Below are 26451 nucleotides of genomic sequence, written 5' to 3'. Positions count from 1 at the left end.
AGTGTGNTTTTTTTGCTGAACTTTCTTTTTTTTTTTTTGTAGTACACATCACAATTACAAATTAAAATTCTATGCTGATGTAAGATCCATATGTAGTACAAGTTATGATTGGAAGTGTGCTTTTGCTAATATAATTAACTTTCACATGGTGTTATCTACTACCAAACTTGCAGCTAAACCTAGCAAAAACAAAAGGTAACTTCTCTCATATCCTTTCACCATGCTTGGATTTATTGGAGTAATTGTAAGAGTACAAGCAAATCTTCACTACTGGGACTTCACTTCTGGCTGTGATTACTGTTAAGTGTATGAGAGCAGTGAAGAAAAGGCACATAATTAACATTTCATTGTAAACTAATAATTGCTCAGCTGGGTGAGATATTTCCGTGTCTTTGAGGAAACTGGAAGGTTGTTACAATGTTTGAAATAGGCTGCTGTATCTATATGTAAAGACTTAAATTTAACATAGTATTAAAAGCTTTTGGTAGAATAATTTCCAGTACACGTCGGTTTTTAGGTTTAACCTCAAACTAAAGAATTATAGTGGTTAATTGTGGTGTGTTTCTAGTGATGAAGCCTGTCTCAAGTGCAGACATTAGTAAGTGCTCAGAGATACTCATTTATAGTAAATATTAATTATTTGAGGTGAGATTTGACAGTAATACTGAAACATTTTAGTAGTATCAGTCCACTTTGTGCCCGCTACCTCAGTTGGTACTGGCTTAACCAGTTCATTTGGTATCACTAAGTTATAACATTTTCTGTCCAAGAATACGGTATTTAAACACTCAATATTAATACGGTTGGCAGCTAGATTTTTTCTCAGTAATTGAAAGAATATAATGTTTTGTCAGCTGGGCCTGATGCATGTAAGGTTACAATATGCTAAAGGCTGAAGGTTATCTGTTTAATATTTCAAAAAGTTTTCTAAATTCATGAAAAAACTGCATCTTTGTTGTCATAGTCAATGGTGTTTACGAGTGAAGTTTTTGAAATTGTAACAAGTAGTACCATTGTGCTCTGAAAAGTTAGAAACAAATACATGGTGAAGCCATATTGTGAGAGATTCCTTGTATTTGTTATTTGTGTCTAGTAACATGAAATCTTGGTCACCACATCTAATTTAAGAAATTTTTACATATGCAGTGTTATGTGGAACATTATCTTCTGTGAGTGAGTAGAATGTACCTTAATCATTGTATATATATATAAAAAAAAAACAAAAACAAAAACTTAATGATATGTTTCAACGTCCATGTAAAGTTTTCTTAATTTTCTGCTTGTAAGATTGATATTTGTAGGACACCTGGTGAGGTGTAATCACTAGTAGATACCAAATATAGAAGAAGTCTGATAAAGGATTCAGATATTTGAATGCTGCACATATAGACAGATTAGTATTCCTAAAATTACTTATTTCATTGCATGGATAAGGAGGCTTTAAACGTGTTTATCTTTTAAAATCTCAGGATTACCTGTGTTCACACCTGTCACATAATATATCAAGTACTGTGAAGTCAACAGTTGCAGTTATATATGAGGTTGTAATTTGATGTGCTGAGACTAACGATGCAGTGTTGTGTTCCTCAAAGGGTAGCAGTAGTGTTGTATATATGTGTTTGTATTCAATAGTGTGGTGATACTACTACTGTTACTACTATCACCATTATTATCAGTATCATTTTGTATGAATGCTATGTGAATTTAACTTGGAACATTTTCTTGTTATCACTGCCATCTTTTGACAGAAACAAACCATTTTGTATCCAAAAATGCACAGTAAATTGCTGTTGGTGTGAACTTTCTTGATTTCCTGTGATGAATTTCTAATGTCACTAAGCAGAACAGAGGGGGCCATTGTAATAAGTCCTGCATCATTTAAGATGAGTGCTTAGAATCATAGAGGGAGATTACATGTGTTCACTGAGATATTTCATGACTTTCCTGTAGGCTGAAGATGTGATATTATAGAATAGGTTCATGATTGTCTCTGCCAATGTCCTATTGATTCACTATTGCTAATCATCCTACTGGTTGGCCCACAGTCTTACAATACAGCATCTTAGTACCCACATCTTCAGCCTGCAGTTCCATCTTCAGTGTAGAAATTTAGCCGAAAGATGGAGGCATTGGGATCCTCTAAAAGTTATTAACCACTAAGTAGACTTCATGGAGTCAACCTAGAAGGCCACAGTACAAATTATGAAGCTCCTCAGAAAGTTTGGAACATCTCAGATCTCTGTTCTTCCTTCAGAATGAGACAAATTTTCACAATCTTATATGTAATATAGTTTTGTTTAATGAAGTCTTTGTATTTTTAGAAAGAAGATAAATATAAACTTAAACACATGTTGGACGTTTGCCATCTCATTTCATAATTAGAAATACGTTCAGAAGCTGGCTGTGCTTGCTCTCTTTCATCAAGCTAATCTGTCTCCAGAGAGAGTGTGTCACAAACTGTAAAGTTATCTTGAAGATGACATTTTTTTAATCACAAGGAAATTGTACAAAATATGGTCACTGCATGACTTTTCCACTGTTAGTGAAGACTGAATAATTTTTTGTTGTTTCTCCTTGTGAATGGTTTTTTACTTGCCCACCCTTTTTGAGGCTTCTTGCCCACAAGGTGGTTGCCACTTGTCACTTTGACTGCCCTACCTGGTGCTGCCTCCGTTGAAGTTGTTAGGGCGTGGCTGGTTCTGGCTTGACCAGGCTCCACCACTTCCTCCTTCCGTTGCTGATTACGGGGTTGGAAATTCAGCATAGAACCTGATATTATGGGCGCCAGCAAACAGCTAGGTGCTGTTTGCGATTCATTTTAAAGGAGGGAAGGTGTGAGTGGGGTGGAAGCTGGCGATGGGTTCGACTAGCTCCTGGTGATGAGTCTCTCCTCAGGTCAGCTAAGGGTCAGGCTCGGACAAGTGAGGGTGAAGCACTTCTGACCAACACAATGCACTTTGCCACTGGAACACTTTATTGTTTCTCACAGTCACTCGGAGTCTAAATCTACACTATCAGGCCTAGTCTCGGCTTCCAAGCCGCTGGTGTTGCACCTCTGCCAAGTTCAAAGTTTTGTAGCAGACTCTTAATCTTAAACTGGACTCTCTGCCGAGCCAGAGGTCCTAACTGAATTGTATCCGCCTCCTCTCTTCTCCTCCTAAATTCCCGGATAGGTGGATTCAAATAAGAGGAGTTGGCTTAATTTTGGTTCCGGCCAATGACCGATTGTTTTAGAAGTAGTTTCGGCCTAAAATCCCAAATAGCGAAATTGACAGCTGTGCGACTTATGAGGGTCGCTAATGAACTCCTGGCACCCCCACTTTTGACTAACGACGGGTTGCGACTGTCACGTCTCGAATTCTCAAAGTGGCTTGCCGTTCTAAGTCAACTTCTCAATTTCTAAAGAAACTCAGTGGGGGTTCCATGAAGTATCATTTCTGCCCTTTTCGAAGCAACCCCAGATGCTTGGACGCAAGAACTAACAGATGTCCTTGTCCGCCCAAGTTCGGTCTATCTGCTTGTTCTGACTGTGTCTTGACCTGTTTCTTAGTACTTACTGTCTACTTTATAACTACTGAAATAAAAAGAGGGGGGGGGAAGGATTTCAATGGTTCGGTTAGAGTTTTTAGGTGATCTTAAACTTTCATGGTACTTCAGTGTTAATATTATTCACATTATTTTAAAGTTGTACAAGTTAATAAAGGAATCTTGAAAAGTTTGTGACAGTGGTCTATTCGTTAGGGAAACATTATATTGAACAAGTCCATTGAATGGAGACTATTTAAAATGCAGGATGTTCTGGAAACTGGATCCATTTCCATTGTCATGTAGGGTGGGAGAATCATTCTGATGGTTCTAGTTTCAAAAACATGTATTTTAAATAGTCTTTAGACAATCTATAATGTCCATTATAATTGTGTAAATTAATAAAAATTCTAATGGATATGTCACAAACCTCTGAGCTCAATTGATTTGTTAATAACGATGATTATGTTCTGTCAGTGACAGACTTGAATTGTCTGTTTATTCTCAGACAGCAGAATGCAAAGTTTAAAACGATTTATGCAATTTATTTGTTCCTTCTGTAGGTGTGAATTTTGACTTGTCCATTGATCTCCTTTCTAATTTGACAGCTTCAGCTTTCAGTGACATTAATTTATGTGACGTGTGTAGGTTCTGCAGATTGGCTGCATGTTAACATGCTTGAGCTAATCTATGCCTTGGAGATCAAAGATAGTGCAGATTATGATTTTGTTTAATTTTCTTTCTTCATTCCGTATGAATGCTGTATTGATTGCAGAGGAAATTTTTGCACGAGATATGGAAGGAGTATGAAAAAAAAGTATGTAGATACTGGAAGAACAAAAAAATGAAAGGTTTGCAGTCACAGATGAGTGATCCCTTGACAAGTTCAGGCCCGCGAGAATGATGGGCTATCAAAATCGAGACTTCTAGCACTGGGAAAAATTTGATTATGGTCACCAGCCCATACAGAATCGAAAATAAATGCAGTGGTCATGTGCATTAAAAGAGAGGTAAAATTCGAGGTGAATTATTCTTGAGTACTTGTGAGCGGCTTCCAGTGGAGGAACATGTCTGCTCCACCATCAGGGTCGAAGAAGATATGAGGTTCTCATACTAGTGGCTATGAAGAGTTCGACCCTGAAGATGGAGGCAACATGTTACTTCGAAACTGGTTGACTTTCAACGCACTTCACAGTGTTATATTCGACAACACAGAAGTCTTTCAACCTTATTTATTATTTACTTAAAAAAACATGTATATACAAAAAGGGCCCAGGCCAGTGGTTCTCAACCTTTAAGAGACCGCGGCCCGGTAAATAATTATTTTTTGTTAGATGAACCGGTAGTGGTCCGCGGTGCGGCGTTTGAGAAACACTGGCCTAGGCCGTACCCATCCAGATATTTTGTTAGTGCTGCCATCATAAGGGTGAAATATAAACGTCTTTGACCCATGGTCATAACACTCAATTGAAGTCATCCATTTTCGCTCAATGGCGCTATAATATTTCTTAAATCCATTTAATGGCCTGAAGCGGCCTCAAGTTTGATCCGTGGCAAAAAATAAGTATGGCGTCTGGTTGCAAGAATGGTGGAGGTGCAGCTCGTACGGTCAGCAGTGAACAAACATGTGAAGAATCATCAGAAAGCGATGGCGAAACCGAACCGGCTAAATCGTTTCATCGCAGATTATCGACGAATAGGGAGATCAAGCGTGCTGTAAGTTTTATTTGTAGAATTTGTATCTATCATATCCCCGCCGGTTCTGTGTTGTTACTGGCGCTAAAGAGGCGTGGTCTTTGTTTACACACAACAGGGTTCGTGACTCTGCCAATGTGTCGACTGCGCTTTACAATTTACGGTTTTACAGCACATCGCTACATTGCATGCACCCTCTGTTCTGTATCGCTTATAAAACTGTGTGTTGAAATATGTGTTTGTATAATAAACGTTGCGAAAATTGCTACAACAAGTATATTTTTTAGTTGGATTTCGTGTGTACATGTTTATTACACAGATGGTTCGTGTTATTTGAAAAATAAAACATAATTTAGGAATGGTTTCGATATATGGTAATCTTTTAGAGCTAAGAGTTGTGTATCTCGTTAAGCTACGAGTACATTACATATCGCAATAAGAAATATGGATACACCATATATTCGTCGTTTTTTAAATGTTTCGGCACACTGAGCCACCACGAATTTATGGTGTATCTGCATTTCTTATTGTGACGGAACAAATTAAAAAAAATTACACACATAATATGATGCAAAAATATATAATATTTGTGGATTTTTCTCTTCTTCACAGTGTCTAGACCGAATCTGGGGCCCACCCAGCCTCCTGTCCAATGGGTACGTGGGACTCTTTCCCCGGGGGTAAAGCGGCAGGGGTGTGAAGCTGATCACTCACCTCCATCTAGTGCTGAGGTCAAGAAAGGTGGAGCAATACCTCCACTCTCCTATATGTCTTCACGGCATAGTGCTTAACTAATTAAGCACAGGGACAACTTTATCTTTACATATCACAGTTTTAAAATACAGGTTTCATTATATTCTCCATAGAATTTATATGGCAATAATGTGCACAGGACATTACTGTTAAACGTTCAGAAACGGTATCAGTCAGCACTGTTTTAGGAATCTGTAAGTTCATATTCATTTCCATAATTCCATTATACTAAAAGATATTGTATTTAATATACCTGCTACATCTAACAAAATTATAATATTCAGTCTGTGTTCAACCTTGTAAAAAATTATAATATGCAGTCTGTGTCCAGTCAGACCCAAACATTTTAAACCGAGATTAACGACTGTGGGGATCCGTTGCACTGACCATGCGACACCCTCTATCTGTTAAAGTTGGCGCTAACTTCACTGACAAGTAGCGGTCGCTTGGTTGGTATAGTTTGCTTGTGGACTGAAGCTGGGGAGTTTGTTTGTATTAATTACTTTTTTTTTATTGCTAGTGGAGTGGGACTAAGTCCCTTGTACTGTGTCCACTTCTGGCCTATTGTACCAGCCCCAGATGATAGGTGAGGGTGATTGTGGAGCAATTGGTGGAATGGAGATTGGCAGGGGAAACTGAATTACTCAGAGAAAACCTGCCCCAGCGTCACTTTTCCACCACAAATTCCACTTGACCAGACCCGGGATCGAACCCGGGCCGCTGCGGTGGGAAGCCAGTGACTAACCACTTGAGCTGTGGTGCAGCCTATTAATTACTTGGTCACAGTTGAATTATGATATATAACTGGTATGTACCTCAGGCATATAATGTAATATTTCTTCCTCAAATTCTCAAAGAAACATATTCACATATTTACAATGTTAAATTTTATTTTGAAAGAGTGCATACAGGACAGATAGATTGATCCATTGATTCATGATGCAAAGAACCTGAACAGAATATACGTTTGTATCAGCGGGTTAAACTCACAGTGGCATAACACAGCACTGAATCAGGTCACCAGATCAAGATCCACGAGACCAAAGTACTGGCCAAAACCTCAGGCTACATGGACCCACTTGTCGAAGAAGCAAAAAAAATAAAATTACAGCCAGACAGTACAGACCGAGAGGAAAGGTTCAAACTCAGCAATGCATGGAATTGCAGCATCAGTTTATTAAGGCATTTCAACATACTGTCACATGTAAGAGTTGTGACTATTAGAGGGGATTTGGACTGGATGAGTGGTTGTATTGACACCTTATAAACACCACTCTGTACAACAGGCAATTACAGTGCTATTGCTGATCTACACACTTTACAGTTCTCAGTCTTTACTAGTCATATCCTGGCAATGGATTTATAACAGTCTCACTGCAACTGCAGACACATAAAGTCTTCAAATCACATGCTGTCTTCTGTTCACAGCCAGACTTTCAACCCCACCGAACCACACTTAAGAATTTTGATGCCTAAATTCCTCAGTTCAACTCCACCACTCCCAAGCTCATATCCTGGCAGGCTGACATCTTGAAACTCAACTGACCTAAATGAACTTTGCTCTTTTTATAACCCCTCTGCATGAACCGCACAGAAAACAGATCTTTTAGTGTTGCATGAATTTGTCTTCGCAGGAACATGCTTACCCAATTGCTCCATAGCAGCGACTGTGCATGTCACATCTCATATCATGACAATTCCTCTGTTGTTGTATTCAGGCATTACCTAGCAATGGCTGTTTTTCTGGTTCCACAGTTTTTGCTTTGAGCAAATATGCCACAATACATTCATCATGAAAATCCAAAGAAGATACAGAGAAGAGTGTGTAATGGAATAGTTCGACAGCAGGGACACTGCATTAAGCAACACAGTGAAAGTCAGATGGGTCACAACACAATTTTACTACACCCTCCTGCTGCTGATCAGATTTTTTAAATTTGTCAGACACTGGAGATAAAATTGGAGCGTACACTGAGGCAGTACATAACATATTCATGGACTTCAAGAAAACCTATGATTCAGTTAACAGAGAAGTATTGTAAAATATTCTAATAGTGTTTGGGGTCCCCATGAAACTAGTTGGGCTTATTAAAATGTGTTTAAATGAAACCTATAGTAAAATCTGTGTGGCTAAACATTCATCTGAATTGTATCCTGTACAGAAAGACGTAAAACAAGGAGATGCTTTTTTACCATTACTTTTCAACTTGGATGTATAATATGCCATTAAGAAGGCCCAAGGGGCACACAGTAGCATAGTGGTTGAGGTGCTACGCTACAAGCCAGAAGGTCGCGGTTTCAAATCCCGATGAGGTCATTGGATTTTTTCAATTGACCTAATCCTTCCAGCCGCACTAAGCCCTGGGGTTTACTCAGCCTCTAGCAGAAATGAGTACCAGGAATTGATTAAATAGTTTTCCTGGGGAGTAAAGTGCGGCCAACGCGTAAGGCTGACAACCTTACCGCCACCTTTGAGCCGATTGTCTAGATAGTGTGGGACCCTCAACATCTCACAACCCTATGGCCCTTCAAGGCCTGGTACAGGGATAGCTTTACTTTTTTTTACTTTTACTTTACATTAAGATGGCCCATTAAAACCAGGTGAGAGTGAAATTAAATCAGACAGCTGATGGTCTGTGCTGATGATATAAACCCTAAATCTGTTGGGAGATAATATAGATGCCATAAAGAAAAGCACAGAAATTTTAATTGATGCTAGTAAGGAAGATGGTCTAGAAGTAAATGCAGTGAAAACTTACTGTATGTTGTCTCATCACCAGAATGCAGGCAAAAATCATAATGTAAAGATAGCTAATAAATCGTTTGAAAATGTGACAGATTTCGAATATTTTGGAATGACAGAAACAGGTTAAAATTTGATTCAGGAGGAAATTAAAAGGAGTCAGAATTCGGGTAATATATAATATCCCTGTCTGAGGGTCTGGACCTTTGGCCCTCCAGGTTGAGATAACCACTTACAGATGAGCTGAGCAGATGCTGTTGTGTTCAGGTGGCTGCAGAACCACTGAGCAAAGCATTGTTTGAGTGTCGTTTAGCTCCCAGAGCCATCTTTGGGTGCAGATAAATGATGAGCTTTATTAAGTGAAAAATATGATACAGGCTAAACTCTGCCGAAACTACAGACACCCAGGAGAAGAGATTCGAACTAAAGACTGTTACTGAAGCTGAGTCACAGCATGACTGCCTGTGTTGAATGTTTGAAGATATATTCCCCCCCCCCTCCTAATTTTCAGGAGGTATATAAATGCTTCTATAAGGAAATTTACGTAACATGGCATACCAAAGTACTTCCAATTTCTCTACCTCCAAGGGATCATTATCTCGAAATTACATTATTTGGATCAGTGACATGATGTTGGTTTGTCCTTTTGGCACTTCCCACATTTCCTAATGAAAGTTTCTACGTCCTTCATTCCCTCCCAACTGGAAATATACTTGTTTACTGGACCTGTCTAGTTGTGACACCCCCTGTCCCCTGGTTGTGACATCCACTTAATTATTTCTCATGATAACCACACAACAACTTCCTTTCCAATAAAGTTGTAGATATCAGTAAACTAATAATTTTCACAGTTGTCTGGTTTCCCAATATGTGGTTTGCAGCACACAGATATGAGAAATGCTTGCTACCATTCAGTTCAGAACCTTTTGTCTTCTCGTCTGGTGTCTAAAAATATAAAACTTAGAATATACAAAAATATAATTTTGCCTGTGGTTCTGTATGGGTGTGAAACTTGGCCTCTGACATTAAGGGAAGAACAGACTGAGGGTGTTTGAGAACAGAGTACTGAGAAGGATGTTTGGACCAAAGAAGGATTAAGTGATAGGAGGTTGGAGAAAGCTGCATAATGAGATGAGTCGAGGATGAGATTGGCAGAGCATGTAGCACATATGGGGAGAAGAGGAATGCATATAGGATTTTTGTGGGAAAGCCAGAAGGCTAGATAGGATGGGGCGGTATGTACTAGATTGATCTGGATCGGGATAGGGACCAGTGGAGGGCTCTCGTGAACATGGTAATGAAACACCCGGTTTCATAAAATGTTAGGAAATTCTTGAGTGGTTGAGCGACTGGCGACTTCTCAAGAAGGGCCTTGAATAACGTGTTATGTCACGTCCTTCCGAAATATCTGAGCTATTTTTGTTAGAGGAAGTACATATATGAAAAGGTGAAGTCCCAGTACTTAATTAATTAAGCACTCTGCCATGATGACATGGGGGAGTAGAGGTATAGATCCACCATTCTTCATCTCGGCACTAGATGGAGTGGTCATATTCACGCCTGGGCCTCTGTAGCCCTTAGGAATTCACCCCTGGTATCCATTTGACAGGAGGATGGGTGGACTCCAGAGCCGGTTTGGACGCTGTGGAGAAGATAAAAAATCTTGCCCTCCCTGGAATTAATCCTGGATCGTTCAGCCCATAGTTTGCCTCCATACCGACTGAACTATCGCAGCTCCATCAGTGTGTGTATATAAGGCGATTCGAAGTCGTCTGGCGATACTTTAAGGAGGTTGTCGAGGAGATAATTTTGAGTGAAAATGTGAACAAGATGTCCGATTCTGCCCTTTTCGGAGATAAGGTGTTTTAAAGACTTGGTCTTTCTTTTTGGATGTTCGTGTGGTGGAGCCTTCATAACTTACAAAGACGGAGGTTATACTACCTTGTACAAAATTGCACATGGAAGTTTTTTTTTTGTGCCTTGTATTGTGGGCAGGTGAAGCAATGATCACGAAGCCTAAACGGACGCCACTGTAGCTGCTCGTTATAATTAAGTCATTATAATGTATAAAAGTTAATAGTAACTAAGTAATGAGGTAATCTGTATTATGAGAAAGGAAAGATGGGGAGATGATCGCATTCTTGCCCTGAGAGGGCGCCATAGCTCATTCTGGCTGTCAGTGCACAGGATGCACCATCTACCCACCTCATGGAAATTGGCGTCTTCAGGGCAGTCGGTGCCCCCTGTGGGAATTCCACTCTGACAGTTCTTGAGCATAATAAGTCAAAGAAAGGCGTGCTGGAGACCCACGCTATGGCTGTCATAGATCAGATCGCTGTCAAAAGCGCCTTTGAAATTTAAGGTCCAGAGTTACTAAACACATAGTTGACCGGGAGAAGCAAATTTGGGAAATCTTGATTTCAGGCTAGTTAGTTAGTTATTTAGAGAGGGTGGGTTTCCCCATGCACCACGACCAGTTTGATCTATTGTGCTTCCCTCTGTAATATTCTACCAGTCTCTATACCCTACCGATAAATGGTGCGTACCATCAGTCCCGCCGAGCAAGCGAGTTCGGCCACTTGCTTAGCGGTATCTATAATGCTTCCCCCATCTATCAGAGGCCTTAGAGACTGTTGTTGGGCGGGAAACGTCTTGGAATTTGGCTCAGTGATCCCCTTGAGGTTCTTTTACATGCCGTAAAGTTACGACACGGGACACACAGCTTAAAGTCCCTCCCGGACTTGTTCCCTGAATTTTTCCGCCCTTAAAAATTCGACGACCTCCGCCGGGTATTTGAACCCGCGTACCACGCGTCATGAGGTGGGAACGTTACCTGTAGACTACGGAGGCCGCTTCGATTTCAGGCTAAGCCAAAGAGGGATGTTTGGAGGATAACACTTTTCCGGACACTGGATCTCTGAGGAGACTTCTGCTCCGGGAGAATTCAGTTCCGAAGGAAAACACTGTTTGTAACTTTTGAGTAACTCGGACGCGAAACCTGCGCTCTGCAGAAATTATACAAGTAAATTAATTTATGGGGATGATTTGCGTATTAAGTTGCTAAGCGACCATTATGCTACTTTCGACCATAATTTCAACGTGGAAACTGCAATAAAGCTTTTAACATTAATAAAGAGGATCAGCAGTGATTTGTATATGAATGTGACAGTAATTGTAATTCGTCGTAAATGCTCGTTAATAAAGCAGTCATCAGGAGTTAACCATTGTTGTTATTGTGTGCAAGTGTGTGTGCTACAGTGTTCTTCCTGCCTGCCGAAGCAAGGCCTTAAGACTTCAGGATAAGATCTTACCGAATCCTGAGCAGAGCCAGTTATCTCCAACCAACCCTTACCCAGGAGGCACCACCTCTAATTGTGAGCAACCCTATTCTGTGCTTATTGGCGCCCAATACCAGACCTCTTACCTCCCTCTTACAGCAACAAAGGAAGGGGGGGGGGCGTAAAGACTAACGGAGGGGCCTTCGGCATCTACGGGGGAGAGAGCAGTCAGCGGCCCAGGGAAGGTCCACCGCAGCCAGGACGCAGCGTGGAGCCCTACATTCTCCCAGAAGTACCCCTCAAAGGAAACATTTGGCGCCCAATGCATGGCGTCAAGAGTTGAAATCAGTAAAACTACAACCTATATGAATAAGGACTGGAGAATCCTCATTCTATTCGACGCTCCTAAACTTAAGGGGTATATCCTCTAATTTAGGGGAAATTGTTCTTTCAAGGAAATCAGAGTACTGGATCCCATCGAGCCTTTTCACCATCACTGGTAATCGTTTATGACTCCGGCAAAAACGATGACACTGCAATTTTATTAATGCATCCCCATAATAAAAAATGAAGTAGATACAGCTCAGGAGAACGAGGAGGTCAGACGGCCGGATCTCCACTGCCAATTGATGTGTCCAATTACGCACTTTCATGAGAAGTCTTGCCTTCCCGTTGAAACCACATGCCCTCGGAAGTATAAGATCGCTACCACCTGAGCAGTTAAATCCTAGCTGCGACATCAGAGGCCAACCTAGGCAACAGGTTCGTATCGGGGATTCAATTCGATGTCGTTGTAAAGCATGCATGCATTCTGGGGGAGGTAACTTTGAGCAGTCCTTGGGAAGAAATACGCTGAACTGTGTGCTAGACCCCAGTACTCTTATCAGAGTTTTGTGTCAAACGTAATGTAGAATTCAAACTAAAGAAAACCAATAACTTCAAAATCCTTCATTTTCTTTAATTGAAACTGAAAGTAATAAATAAAAAAGTGATCCCTCTGCTCAACGAATTAAGCACCACGTCATGAATGTGTATGGAGGAGTGGATGTATAGATCCACATTTTCTTTACCTCTTCACTAGCTGGAGGTGAGTGGTCAGCTTCAAGCCCCGGCCGCTTTACGCCCGAGTGGAGAGCCCCCGGTACCCATTGGGTAGAAGGTTGGGCGGACCCAGAGCCGGTCTGGATGATTTGTAGAAGAGAAAATTATTGACCGTACCAGGACACGAACTCCTACCCCTCAGTCGTCCAGCCCGTAGCCAGTCGCTGTACCGTCTGCGCTATCCCGGCTCCTGAAGTTAATAAATATGGATATTAAATGTAAAGAATCGAATGTCTACATGAATGAACAAGTATATTAGTCTCTGAAAAAGTGATGAATCATTATTGTTGGACAAAGATCACTCGAACATTTCCCGCTCCAAATTATTTCCCCCAAAGCCTCGTAAATTTGGGCATATGACTGCATATTCACAACATACCAGTAGTTATGATGCTGTTGATTGTTGAAGAAAGTCCCGGGCAAAGAACAAGCGCTTTAGCTAGCTGTTAATAAAATTGGCTTCAGTAAAACGAAACAGTACAAGTTTCTTTGCTAGTCTAGTGTTCGTTCCGAACTTTTCTGTTTAATAAAGCTATGTTGGAAAGTGATTAAAGTGAGGCTAACTGAGCCCAAGCCTCGTTTGTCATGTTGAACATTGATGTTTCACGCAAGAAGATTTCTCAACTAGAAAGTGTAGAACATAAATGAGCGAATCATCTCCGGTATTGGCTTATGGGCCTATCGTGTTTTGTTATTTGTCTTTAAGAAGTAATAGGTGGATAGAGAAAATTACACGGCTAGGAATTTAATAACTTATGCTCTTCACCAAATGTTATCAACAGTGATCAAAGGATGACAAAGTGTGACTAACATGTAGCACGCATGGAGCGTTGAGAAATGCGCAAGAAGTTTGTGTAGAAAACCTGAGGAATATACCACTTTGAGGACCTAGGCATAGATGAGAGGTTACTGTTAAGATAAACTGTAAAGAATAGGATAGGAATTTTTAAGGCGGAAAAATTCAGGGAACAAGTCCCCCGGGAGGGATTTAAGCCGTGGGTCCCGTGTCGTAGCTTTACGGCACGTAAAAGAACCTCATGTCACAAGGAGATCTCTGAGCCAAATTTGTTAGGACATTTCCCGCCCAATNAAGGCGGTGACTGACCAGTCGAGCGACTGTTAGCGTCATGAGAAAGAGTTTGCTTCTTGGAATTATTTACATAGAAAAGTGCTATAGGGATATCCGTGTGGCTGATAAATGGGGTTTATGAATTCACCTTGTCTACTTGTTCTTCACGTTAGGTAATGTGAGTTGCTTAATAATGGCCGTCACCTGACATCTGTGCTTTCCGAACTTTCCGAAGTTCATGGACTTCTAGACGTGTCACACTGTTTCCTCCTTAAGGCTGCTCACACCGAGCAGCTCCCTGGCAGGGGGCCAGTCGGTCCAGATGTTCTACCGGCATCCCCTCTAGGATGTCGCTGGATGCTGTAGACCACATCATTGTTTCGGGTGACTGTCCTATGTGGGCGTTTCCACGACGTCTGGAACTTGCTGGGCTTCTCCTTGATCAGAGTTGGGCGACACAGACAGATTTGTTCGCCCGCCGAATTGACAAGGCGATCGTAGCACATTTCAGTTATGTCACTGTCTGTCCTCAAGTTTTGGCGGACGTAATGGTGGATGTCATGCAGCGAATCCACTACGTTCGCTCTGTGGTCGATTGTGGACCGTATCTTGCTGATGGGAGTCCCAAACAACAGGTCGCAGAGCAAGCGAAGCTCTTTTCCGAGCACCAGGCTGGCGGGGGCATGCCTACAGTGAAGTAGGTGTGCGCCTTGTAGCTCGGAATGAAGACAGGCAGCCTCTCGTTCCAGTCTCTCTGTTGTGGCGTGACACCTTTCCCTAGGTGGTGCATCACCGTTTCAGCACGCTGTCCGACTGTTGGTGTAATGGGACGATACGAGTCTTGGCCACTCCCCGGTGGTGTAACACCTGCATGAAGTGAGCCTCGAAGTTACGGCTTTGGTCGCTGTGCACTTCTCTCGGTATTCCGAGGAGCAGAATTTGTCTTCAGGGCATCTGCCATCGTTGGTACTTCCTTTTTGGTGACGGCCTGGACCTTCTTCCATTTAGTGAAATGAGCCTTAGCAGTCGAGAGATATCAGCTTCCCCTGTCGCTCTGAGGGAAGGGCCATGTTGTTTCTACGACCACCCTGGCGTTATACAGGTATATCAGGCTCCGGCGTCTAGTTCGAGGGACTTGGCTGGCCGGCATATTACCGGAACCATTACTCGACGTCTATTTTTTGTCTGTAGTCAGTAGCATCACTGTCCTTATGCGTGGTCTTTTTGACACTCGGTTGTCCTCGCGTTGGTCCTCCGTAGAGTTCGGGCAGTACATCCTTAACTTTGCTCCAGGGAAGGACTAATAAGCCGTCTCGGACCGACCATAGGCTGGGTGTCAGTGGCGCTCCAGCCCACCGTCTCATGCTGCTGTGAACTTCCACTGGACCCAATATCTCTTGTGGACTGTGCTACTATCGACAATGCCCTTCCATTCCATGCGTCCCCAAGCTCCACTTCCTATGAAATCAGTTTTGTTCGTACGTTTGTGGTCACTGAATTACTCCGCCTTCAAGGCGGCGCGGTCACGACCGTCCATTGGCAGTTCCTCAGTAGTCTCTACCCTCTGGCAGTGAGTACACTCATCTCGATGGGGTCTTCAGGCCGGCATCTGCATATTTTGGTTCCGACCCTGACGATGTACAGAGGTGGAATTGGATTCGTGGAGGCTGAACGCAGCGGTCCTCTGACCCTCTGGATTCTTGAAGCTGAATAGTCAGGACAGGGCGAAGTGTTCAGTGCGTAGGTAGAATTCCTGTCCGTAGAGATGTTTGTTGAAGTGTTTCAGCTTTATCACAACGGTCAGCAACGCCCGTTAAGTGATGCAGTAGTTTATGTCAGCCGTGGTTAGGGTCTTGCTATAGTAGGCTCCTGGCCATCTTGCACTTGCGACACAACCACACTAATGTCGACGTTGCTCGCGTCCGTGTCGATGGTTGCCGCAACCGATGACGGGTGCTGTGCATAGAGCCCCTTTCGGTGACCCGGAAGGCGGTCCCTTCCCCCGGTGACCGTTAGAAAGTTCGCTTCCCTTCTATAAGTGTGATCAGCGCGTTTGCGTTGTCGGCGGAAGCGACGATGAACCACCTGTAGCAGGTACATAAGCCCAAGGAGCTCCTCAGGTCATGTTGGTCTCTCGGCGTCAGTCTGCTCGAGGTTGTGCACCTACTGTGATCCACTACGAACAAACTGTCGAAACAACTTTGGTTAATTTTCGCGACTTTCTCCAGTATCCGGGAGTTTATAGGTCCCTTGATACGTATACTACACGTAGTAGAACATGTTCAATATAATTCTCCAGTTAATTTTTTTTTCCCCCCAAGTTTCACGGTTGCGTGTGTGAGAAATGTTGTAATCGTGATAAAATATATTTTTAGATTGTGACTTGAGTTGCACATTTCGATCTCATGTTTACGTAAAGAAAATGGTTTTTGTTACGCCGTCTGATTAGGTGTATGCATGGTTGTGCGCCTCGCTAACGCCCGAACGGTTGGACGGACTTTATTCATGTTCAGTATTCAAGGGTTTATTCATCCTAGGTCTATGGCCGATGAATCTGAATATTCCAGTTTCAAAATTATGGGCCCCAAGACAAAATGGCGATTTTCTCGAAAATAGCTTCAACGATTGTGATTAATTTTCGGTCATTTATGGGGACCGTCTTCCTAAATAAAACTACATTGGTGGCACCTTCCGGAAAATAACAGTGCCCTAAGTAAGGGGCCAAACGCGAAATGTCAGTTGTCTCGAAACTGACTTTACTAATCAGGCTTATTTCTTCGTTCCTCTGCATTTAGAAACCGACAGTGGTCTACCGTGCAACAGTCACGTTTCTAAGGCAACGCAGTGACGGTAAAACGCGTTTGTGAAAGTATGTGCAATGTTTTGACGCCGATTTTTCTTTCTTTTGATGAACCGATCCGGGGTAAATTGAAAATTCGATTCGGGGATAAGGAAACAGCCTTAATGATACTCCAGTCGTGTCGTGATGACGTCATTGTGATCATGTAGCTGGATGAGCTTGTGCTCGTCACTCAAGGAAGCAAAGGACTGTCCTCCCTCACTATCTGGACATCGACCCATTGTTGGCCAGAAAATGAGTCACGTGTCTCGTCAGTTGTTCCCGCTTGGCAGATGTCGTTGGGGTTCCGTATCTCTCTTAATGAAGCTGACCAATATACTCTAGCGTTCGATGGGGGAGTGGCCAGTCATTATATATAAAACCTGTCGTTCAGTCGTTTATTCCTGTTTGGTTTCCATTTTATTGTCGTTTATGTCTGCTGCTGTTTTGTTGCTGTTCACCATCTTTTCATGCCTCGCTGATTGTCTTAAAGGGGCGATTTGAGTGACGTTACATTTAGAATGTATGGCGATAATGAAGATTGTACAAAATGTTTCGCAAGCGGCATCAACTCGAATCCAAATGGCTATAAGAAATGTTTGATGGTTACGCGAATTATAACAGACGTAATGTGGTTTTTAACCCGATTTCAATTTTCATTTCATAAAGGCAGCGAGATCTCAAAGCCTTTGAAATTGAGTAGCAGGTCGGAAACGTCACTTAGCTGCAATTAATAGCTGAGGAGCAGTATCGAAACTTCCGTTAAGGAAGGTCTCTGTTTGAAAACATCGACGTTTATCGTCGGAAGACACCAAACTTTATGCCTTCATGGAGATTTCATTGACATACAAAATTTAAATATTCAGAACCACGTCAAAACTAGTTTTGATGTATGGATATGAAATGTGGCCCATGACTGAAAATAGTAAAACTATGTTAGATTGATGAAGGTGTATGAACCAGTAACTGATAAAGGGATTTTCAGAATTAGAGCTAACCAGGAACCGAAAGAGTTATATAAAACCCCAGATCTAATAGCAGATATTAAAAGATGAAGGTTAGAGTGGTTGTAGCATGTGATTAAAATGTATCAAATTAGGGTAGCCTAAAACGAAACTTGGAAGTAAGCCAGAAAGTAAGGGAAAAGCGGTAAAGCCCAAATTGAGATGGCTGGAAGGTGTAGAGAATAACTTACGACAGCGTAAAGAGAAGAGTTTGAGGCAGTAATGGATATCCGTGGTAAAGAAGACCATGATTTTTAGATCACCGTAGAGCGAAGAATTAAGTAATTGGATTTCTTTGGAGCACGTCATCACGTTTCAGCGTCTACAGACGTGCACCGGGTTCATTTCCAAGGGGTTCCAAAGACGAAAGTTTGCAGAATTCGTATCCCACCAATTTAATGCATCAGGCAATTATTACGTTGCATCATGCCGGTAAATATGCAAGAGAACTTTGACAGTAAGACTATCATAGCAAGTATCATAACATTAGTCAACAAGTATACCGCAATCTGTATAGCTACGGGCTGGACAATCGGGGTTGAATTCCCGGTAGGGCTAAGATTTTTCTCTCCGCAGCGTCCAGGCCGGCCTGGGAGTCAACCCTGCCTCCTATCCAGTGGGTACCGGGTGTCTGAATTTTGTCAGAATCCATCCTGCGGGTTTCGAACTGAAACATGCGGAAGGCAGATAGACACACATCCCCTATATGCATTTTTATGCACATCGTACAAAGAACGCATATCAAGCTATTTCAGTACAGTTTGCAGGCATTCAGTAACCTATCTTTACTGAATGATTATCCAGTTCGTAAAAGAAAAAGAAAACACAGGTATCTCTGTAACATGCCGTGAAGGCTCATAGGATTCTGAGACGTCGAGGCTCTCACATTTTCTAGACTGTCGGCTCACAGATGCCGGTGAGGCTGTCAGCCTTACGCGCCGGTCTCCCTTTACCCCCAGTACGATTCCTAGTACTCACTTCTGTTAGAGGCTGAGTCGACCCTAGGGCCTTAGTACGGCTGGGAGGATTAGGCCAATTGAAAAATCCAGTGACCTCATCTGAAATTGAACACGCGACTTACCGGCTTATGGCACCCTTGTCACGCACCTTTCAGAGAATCAAATGAACCGACTGTCATAGAAATCTTGGCATATACGCTCGAATATCTGAAGAAGTAGCACCCAGATGACGTGTTGAACATGTGTTGATGCATGTGAGACTACACAGTCTCTCAGATGGAAAATTTAGTTTATCAGCCCTGTGTTTGAGGCAGTGCTACTGACGGAGGAAACGTTCTTGCATCTATAACATTATAATTATCAACTGCATAAATGATTTGCAGGAAGTATCAGAGGAGTCCTTTTTTAATTGTGGTCAAAAAACGTCACGAGATGGGTGAGGTTAATGCTATAACCGGAATACCGCGTCATAAGATGCTCTGTAGTTCGCAGGTAGGTACTGCTTTTGCCCCATCGCAGTTGCCTTGCCTTTACTTTAGACGATACCGGTTGCATTGGCATCAAATGAAAGGATTTCTCCAAATTTTGATTGAATAGAAGTTTGCCTTCTAGTAGAGATCCGTTTGTATTCCAAGGATTGGCTGTGTTTGTAATAAACATGCGATGAAATAAAACTGCCATAAACTTTAAGTCCGAAACAGTTCGGCATGATTTTGCAAATACGGAAAATAAATTTGATACAATTGATGAGAAACCTAGACAGCTGTTTTCACTTATGTCTCCCCCTGTTATATACTCTTTGTAATGAGTCGGTAGTTGATAATATTCAAATCCTCGGGTCTTGAAGTGCTTTTGAAGAGTTCGGCGGTGAATCGTGATATAGATGTTTGAGAGCACATCATGCTTTGAGCATTCAGCCTTGCGTGAAATAATTGTTCTGTATTCGAGATCTCTGGCTTGGCGACTTGGTTCCCGCCATGTGTTGAAAATATGATTACTAACATTTTATGATGACGTAACTATCTACATTACAGTCTGATGATGATGATAATGACGACTCCCACAGAGAAGTTTTAGACAGAATAAATAGGCTGCTGAGGGTCGAACCACGTACTATTTAACTACTGAAAGTATGGATAGCTCTGGCTTTATCGAAGGAAGGATTGCGAAACATTTTCAGCTCGCGTTCTCTCCGTTTTGTTTTACGAGAGTTGTACGTGTGCCCTTTTCGTAACACTGCATAGCTACTACAGAGCGGTTCACTAAATTATTCTTTTTTTTTTCTCTGCATTTCTCATTACGAAACATGAAAATACTGTGACTCACTCGTGGAGCTGGACCCTTCTTGAGAAGCCGCCAGATTTGCAGCTACTTAAGAACTGCACAGAATTTTATGGATCCCGAAGGTTCATTACCGTGCTCACAAGAGCCCTCCACTGGTCTCTGTCCTGAGCCAGATCGATCCAGCCCATACCATCCCATCTTATCTCTCTAAGATCCATTTTAATATTGCCCACCCACCTACGTCTTGGTCTTCCTAGTGGTCTCTTTCCTTCTGGCTTTCTCACCAATATTCTATATGCATTCCTCTTTGGTCAGTTTGTGCTACATGCCCTGCCAATGTCATCCTCCTTGACTTTATCGTTCTAATTATACTTGACGAAGAGTACAAGTTATGAAGCTCCTAATTATGTAGTTTTCTCTAACCTCCCGTCACTTCATTTCCCTTCGGTCCAAATATTCTCCTTAGCACCCTGTTCTCAAACACCCTCAGTCTCTGTTCCTTTCAGAAACCAAGTTTCACAAGTTGTCTATTCTAATTTTTATGTTTCTAGACAGCAGACGAGAAGAGGTTTACGGGCTGAATGGTGGCAAGCATTACCTGAATTCAGTCTCTTAATTTCCGCCTCAATCAGGTTTTGATTTGTTATAGTCGTCCCAAAATATCTGAACTGTGCCACATTTAATAGACGAATATTTGAATCAGTGTTTTTGAACATCTCGGCATGCGCAACGCTACTCGTTCTTCATAGCAGCACAGAACCGGGGATCTTGTCTGATCTTTTCAAAATAATATTTTTTCTGATTGGGAACTTTGAGGCAGGAGCAGCTTATGTCGCCTGTGGTACCAGAATGCCTTGCATTGGCGCTGACGACGATAATATTTCGGGTTTGCCACAAGAATATGCCTAGAAATTGTGAGTCGACACCATGATTCGGCCAACATATTCAGAAAATTTACTTCTAGTGGTCTCAGTGAGGCACTATCCCCCCCCCTTTCTTTTTCTGTTGGGCCGTGTAAAGAATGACCAGTATCAGTGAGGGGTGTGTGTGTGTGTGTGTGTGTGTGTGAGAGAGAGAGAGAGAGAGAGAGAGAGAGTTAGGAAGGGAGATCACCGAGTCTCAAATCAGGAACTGGAATTCCCGTTTCCTCTCACTGAGTTCGCCAGATGCTTTCCATGAAGTCTGAGTTCATGGCTACACCCGATATATAAAGTTCTTCTGTCGAAGTGCCAACTGTTGTCTAGCCGTGATAATAATGACTTGCTCTCCGTTCTCTCAAATTAATTGTATTGTTCACAATTTATGGCTAATAACACGTTCGCAGATTACTCTGGGTTCCAGGCGTTACGATCTCATTAACTGCGTTTATGTGGTCGAGTGCATGCCTGTCTCTGGCACAGTATCGCCTGCAGTCTCCGTGAACGGACTTTGGTAGAAGTTTGGAGAGAACTATATGTGTTGTTAATTGTAATTTCGCCGCTCCCTTCCACCGGTTAGAAACTTGGTCACAATTAGTGATACATACGAAATTTCCAGACATTGGAATGAAACGCGTCATTGATATAGTTGTTAAAACAGTTTAATTTACACGGTTGCGTCACAGCTTATGTGACAGCCAATTTGTGGTTCTGATGTGGACAAAGAATCGCCTGCAATCAATTGTCACGTAACTAATCAAGAGTCTGTGAGATATGCCTTCCTCAAAATCTTGCCGCTTGGTTCGCTTGTGTTACCCTGTCGCCCAGCTACTCGGACTTTTGAAGGCAGTTACATAATAGTGTCATTGGATAAATGGTTGTCAGATGTTATGTGGTAACAAATTTCTGAAAAGTGTAAAATCTTTTTAGAATGTAAAATGACATGTCTACCCCGCAAAATCTGCATTTAATGTTCTGTTTAATTGACATAACTGAGTTCATGTGAAATTTTGTGTGGTTATAGATGGTAAGTGTGCCGGTCACGGTAACCGAGCGGTCTAAGGCATGCACTGTCTTCGCTCGCTCGGAAGCCGGGATCGTGGGTTCGAATCCCACTCAGGGCATGGATGTTTGTGTGCGTTTTTCTGTGTTTGTCTACAGGTAGAGGCCTTGCGACGAGCGGATCACTCGCCCAAGGAGTCCTACCGTATGTGTAAGATCTAGTAAACCGAAGTGAAACGGAGAGTTTCATGGAGGTAGGCCTAGGCCCAAATGAGGGCTGTAGCGCCAATGGAAAAAAAAATAGATGAAAGTGTAACCAGAAATGTCGTATGGAACATTGTGCATGTGTTAATGGCGACTTTGAAATTGTGTCTTGAAACTTCCTGGTAGTGACCTCAAATTCTCCGTGTTTTATACGGTAAATTCCCATATCTGTGCTAAATAAACTTCCAACTGCCGATATTACAGAAACTTCCAGCTTCTGTAGACCGTTATTTCTGTGGTGAATGAATGAAAGTGCGTGGTTATTATCAGTTATGTTTGCGGGGACAGAAGGAATTCTGAGTAACTTCAGAAGCTTGCATTCCACTTGCCTGGACGTCCATGCATACAAATCTTCTGTTGTTATATTTAGCTAATATAAGTTTATGCTGGTCACGGTAGCCGAGCTGTCTAAGGCATGTACTGTCTTCGCTCGCTCGAAAGCCTGGATCGTGGGTTCGAATCCCACACGAAGCTTGGATGTTTGGTATGTGTATATGTTTATGTTATCCTGTGTTTAGGTAGAGGCCTTGCGAAGGACTAATCACTCGTCCAATGAGTCCTACCGTCTGTAAAATGATCATGAAACGGAAAAATCAAGAGGCCAGGGCCCAAGGAGGTTGTAGAGTCAGTAAAAATAATAAGTTTATGATACCACTGTGGGCTCGCCATTGGAGTTAGATGTATATTCCGTGCCTTTTTAATGTATAAGAAATATGATTGCTATTACTGTTTTATTTTTTGTAAGAACCCATTGTGTAAGTACACATTTTTTTCACGTGTATATATCCTCGAAGTTTCACTCCTCCACCATGTTTGTAGTTCTAATGTTATGAACCATAATTTGTAGGTATGTTTATGATCTATCTTGATATACTCAGTTGGCATTGTGACGGGCTGCAGGCTGGATGGCCAAGGATTTGATTCCCAGCAGGAAGAACCTATTTTTCTTTGCTCCACAGCGTCAAGACAACCTCTGGGACCGGCCAAGCCTTCTATTCAGTGCTCACCGGGATCTCTTTCCTCGTGGTAAAAAGGCCAGAGCGTGAAGCTAATCAGGAACCTCCATATAGTGCCGAGGTTAAGAATCCTTGGAGCCGTTGCTTCCACTTCCTATACGTCTTCGTGGCGTAGAGTTTAGTTAATTACCGTGGGGAAAACTTTGTACAGAATAGGCCTACATACTTCTAATAGGCCACTAGTAATTGTTGTTAGGGTGAAAGCTACGTAGAAAGTACACTTAGCCGTTATGTTCTTTACATTTAAATAGTTGTTTCGCAAAAGACTGACATATTTACGAGGTCTGTTAGTGTACATCATTTCAGGACCTTCCTTCACGTGACGCTTGTGTCAATCTCACCTGCATCAAGTTCGTATAATTCGTATGGATTGGAGAGAATTAAAAATTGCGGAGTTAGGATGGCAGCCTATGGCATAACATCATACGAGATTTCATGCATATCCGGTCAGCTTTTTAAGAGTTGAAAGGGAATGGACAAAACACCCACTTGCATAGATCATGGTGATCTCATAAGCTTACTTGATTTTATTTGATTTTCTTAGTTAAAAGGATAGGCATGTGTAGGACTGATATTTATCCTTACAATTTTGATATTGCGCAAAAATATCTTAAATAATTGGCATTCATCTTTCATCAAGCAGAAGTTTGTGATTACGTGCGGAGTGGAAGTATATGAACATCGCACGCGCTAATGACAATCTGCTAGTGTACTCTGCAGAACACAGAAACTCAGAGAAAAGGCCTGTTTCATCTGTGCTGTTTTCGGTTCTACGATGGTGGTCCCTCCATTACGCTGCATGTGCTCCGCGTTGCTGACAGAAGCCCACATAAAAATGTTTAAAAAACTGCAGAGAATTAATTAATTGTGCCTATGGGGCCTACACATTCTGTGACCCCTCTACTTACCGGAAGTTCTGTGAGGGTTGGGGAAACTTGTCTTAACTCATAAAATGGTGGGATAGGAAATACCTACTACAGTAGCGTATGAACAAGCGTCATCGTGACAAAAGGACGTATGTTAGTTTGAACTTTACTTGCAGTTACTAGATGTAGGCCTGTTCTCGTTCTGAAGATGGCAGCAAACAAGTAAATAATGGCACGCGNCTTACCGGAAGTTCTGTGAGGGTTGGGGAAACTTGTCTTAACTCATAAAATGGTGGGATAGGAAATACCTGCTACAGTAGCGTATGAACAAGCGTCATCGTGACAGCGATTTCGTTCTGTTTGCTGAACTTCGAAGATATTTGTGTTCGATGGATGCGAAAAGACTTAGCGCATTTTAAGTTATTTACTATACAGTGATTTTCAACCTTTTTGCACAGCCGTCCCATTAATGGAGTGCGTTACAGCCCGCGACACCAGCTAGAATTTACACAAGATTTTTTTAAAATTTAGTTACTAACAGAGCGACAAAACACGTGTTTTCCAAGGACTCCAGATGAATGCAGTTTTGTATAAAAATTGCATCTATATTAGGTTTGTTCACAAAGGGAAATTTATGGAAGAGGCAGCTAACACTGGCATCTGATCGGAATTTTCTACTGTAACCGCTCACTTCCTTTGGGCCCTTTTCGTTGTGCGCCACTCCACCACCGCTCACTTCTTTGGGTTCTTTACTTTAATCAGTAGAGCTGGGTTCCTATCCCAGGGTCTTATAAGGGTCTGGCTCGGACAGGGCAGGAAGAACACTTCACTACAATCACCCACCTTTCGACGGTTGCACTTGGTAGTCCTTTAATCCCTTCCAGCTTTCTGCATACAACTGAATTTATTAATACTATTGATTTGAACTGTACTTATACTATTTTACGGAAGGGCCGTAGTGGTAAATTTAGTGTCCGACTTTGCCGAAAGTAGTGTCAAGACTCTCCGAGGTGGAATCCCCTCTCTCTGAATTCTGAGGTCCACGAACCCCAGACTCCAAGAGAAATCCACTCCTCCACTTCTGCCATTGGTTAATTTTTCAAACTAGGAGGTTCCCTAAATTTTGAATTCCCAATCATGTTGCTCTGCTATGTGATTCTGGCAGATGCTGACCTGACGCTAAGGATGACAGCCCCTTGATGCATTACAGTCAGGGTGTGAGGCTCCGGCCGTCCCACTTCTAAGTTATCGCTGTCCCAAGCTGTCAGCTCTCATTTTCTCAAAGCCTTTCCGACGTTGCTGAAACTGCCAGAATTCTAGGAAAGTACCAGATGTTACTTCCTGTTCACATAGCAAAACTTGAACTATGTCCCTTCCGCGTGTAAGAGCTGGCTATCTGCCGGATCTCTTTGTTTGTAATATTGTTAATCTTAACTTAATACAAAATTTAATTTTCACACAACACTCCTCCAGTCAGAATGGACGGTTACACTACCTTGTCATTAGCAGAATTTTGAGTCCATACTTGTGGAATATCTACAATTGCGAACAGTTACGTACGAGTATGAAGTAAGTTTCCAAACAAACTAGAGAATGTATGATGAGTTCTCTTTTGTGGGATATAATGCCGTGTAGTCGGTACTTTTCAACCCTCAAGATGGAGGTGACATATTCCTCTGAAGCGTCGGTTGACTTTGGAAGCGATGAAAATCTCTCTGCGAGTAATTATATTTTGACATGACGTCTGAAAGCCGGATTAGTCCAGTGCTAGACAACAGCTCGCCACGAAATTAATATACGTTCCCGCGGCAACGAATAGACGCAGGAACACACGAACTGTTCGAGATGGTGATCTATATTCATTTCGCCTCGAAGTTAGTTCAGTTCAGGAGAGTTCGGTCGCAAGTGAGTATTCATTCTTCATTCATTCGTCACAGGGGAAGATAAGACACTCTTAGTCCAGTAAGGAATGGAGCGAGTCTTTGACAGCCATTGATTGTGAGCTATTATAATTGGTTGTAATTGTAATAGAAGTGCCAATAAATCCAATTGAGAGTCCGATATTATTAGTCACGCAAACCCCTCATACGTGACAGTATTAAAGGAACTGTCGAAATACTAAACACGCTAATGAAA

The 26451-nt window shown here is 42.1% G+C and overlaps 1 protein-coding gene across 6 annotated transcripts in view; it reads left to right on the top strand.

The window, feature by feature from the left end:
• The first annotated feature begins 4860 nt into the window (after positions 1–4860).
• The window catches only part of LOC111866321 (diacylglycerol kinase eta), a 163455-nt gene continuing 141864 nt past the window's right edge, over positions 4861–26451 (top strand). For all 6 annotated transcript variants that reach the window (XM_023855151.2, XM_023855152.2, XM_023855157.2 and 3 more), the window contains exon 1: positions 4861–5241. In XM_023855151.2, coding sequence (XP_023710919.1) covers positions 5092–5241 — 150 coding nt within the window. In that variant the 5' untranslated portion in view covers positions 4861–5091. The remainder of the gene's footprint in view (positions 5242–26451) is intronic.

This window comes from Cryptotermes secundus, unplaced genomic scaffold (assembly GCF_002891405.2).
Source record: "Cryptotermes secundus unplaced genomic scaffold, Csec_1.0 scaffold40, whole genome shotgun sequence".
Classification (NCBI taxonomy): domain Eukaryota; kingdom Metazoa; phylum Arthropoda; class Insecta; order Blattodea; family Kalotermitidae; genus Cryptotermes; species Cryptotermes secundus.
Note: the sequence above shows the minus strand (reverse complement) of the source record. Positions and strands in the feature narration are given on the sequence as shown.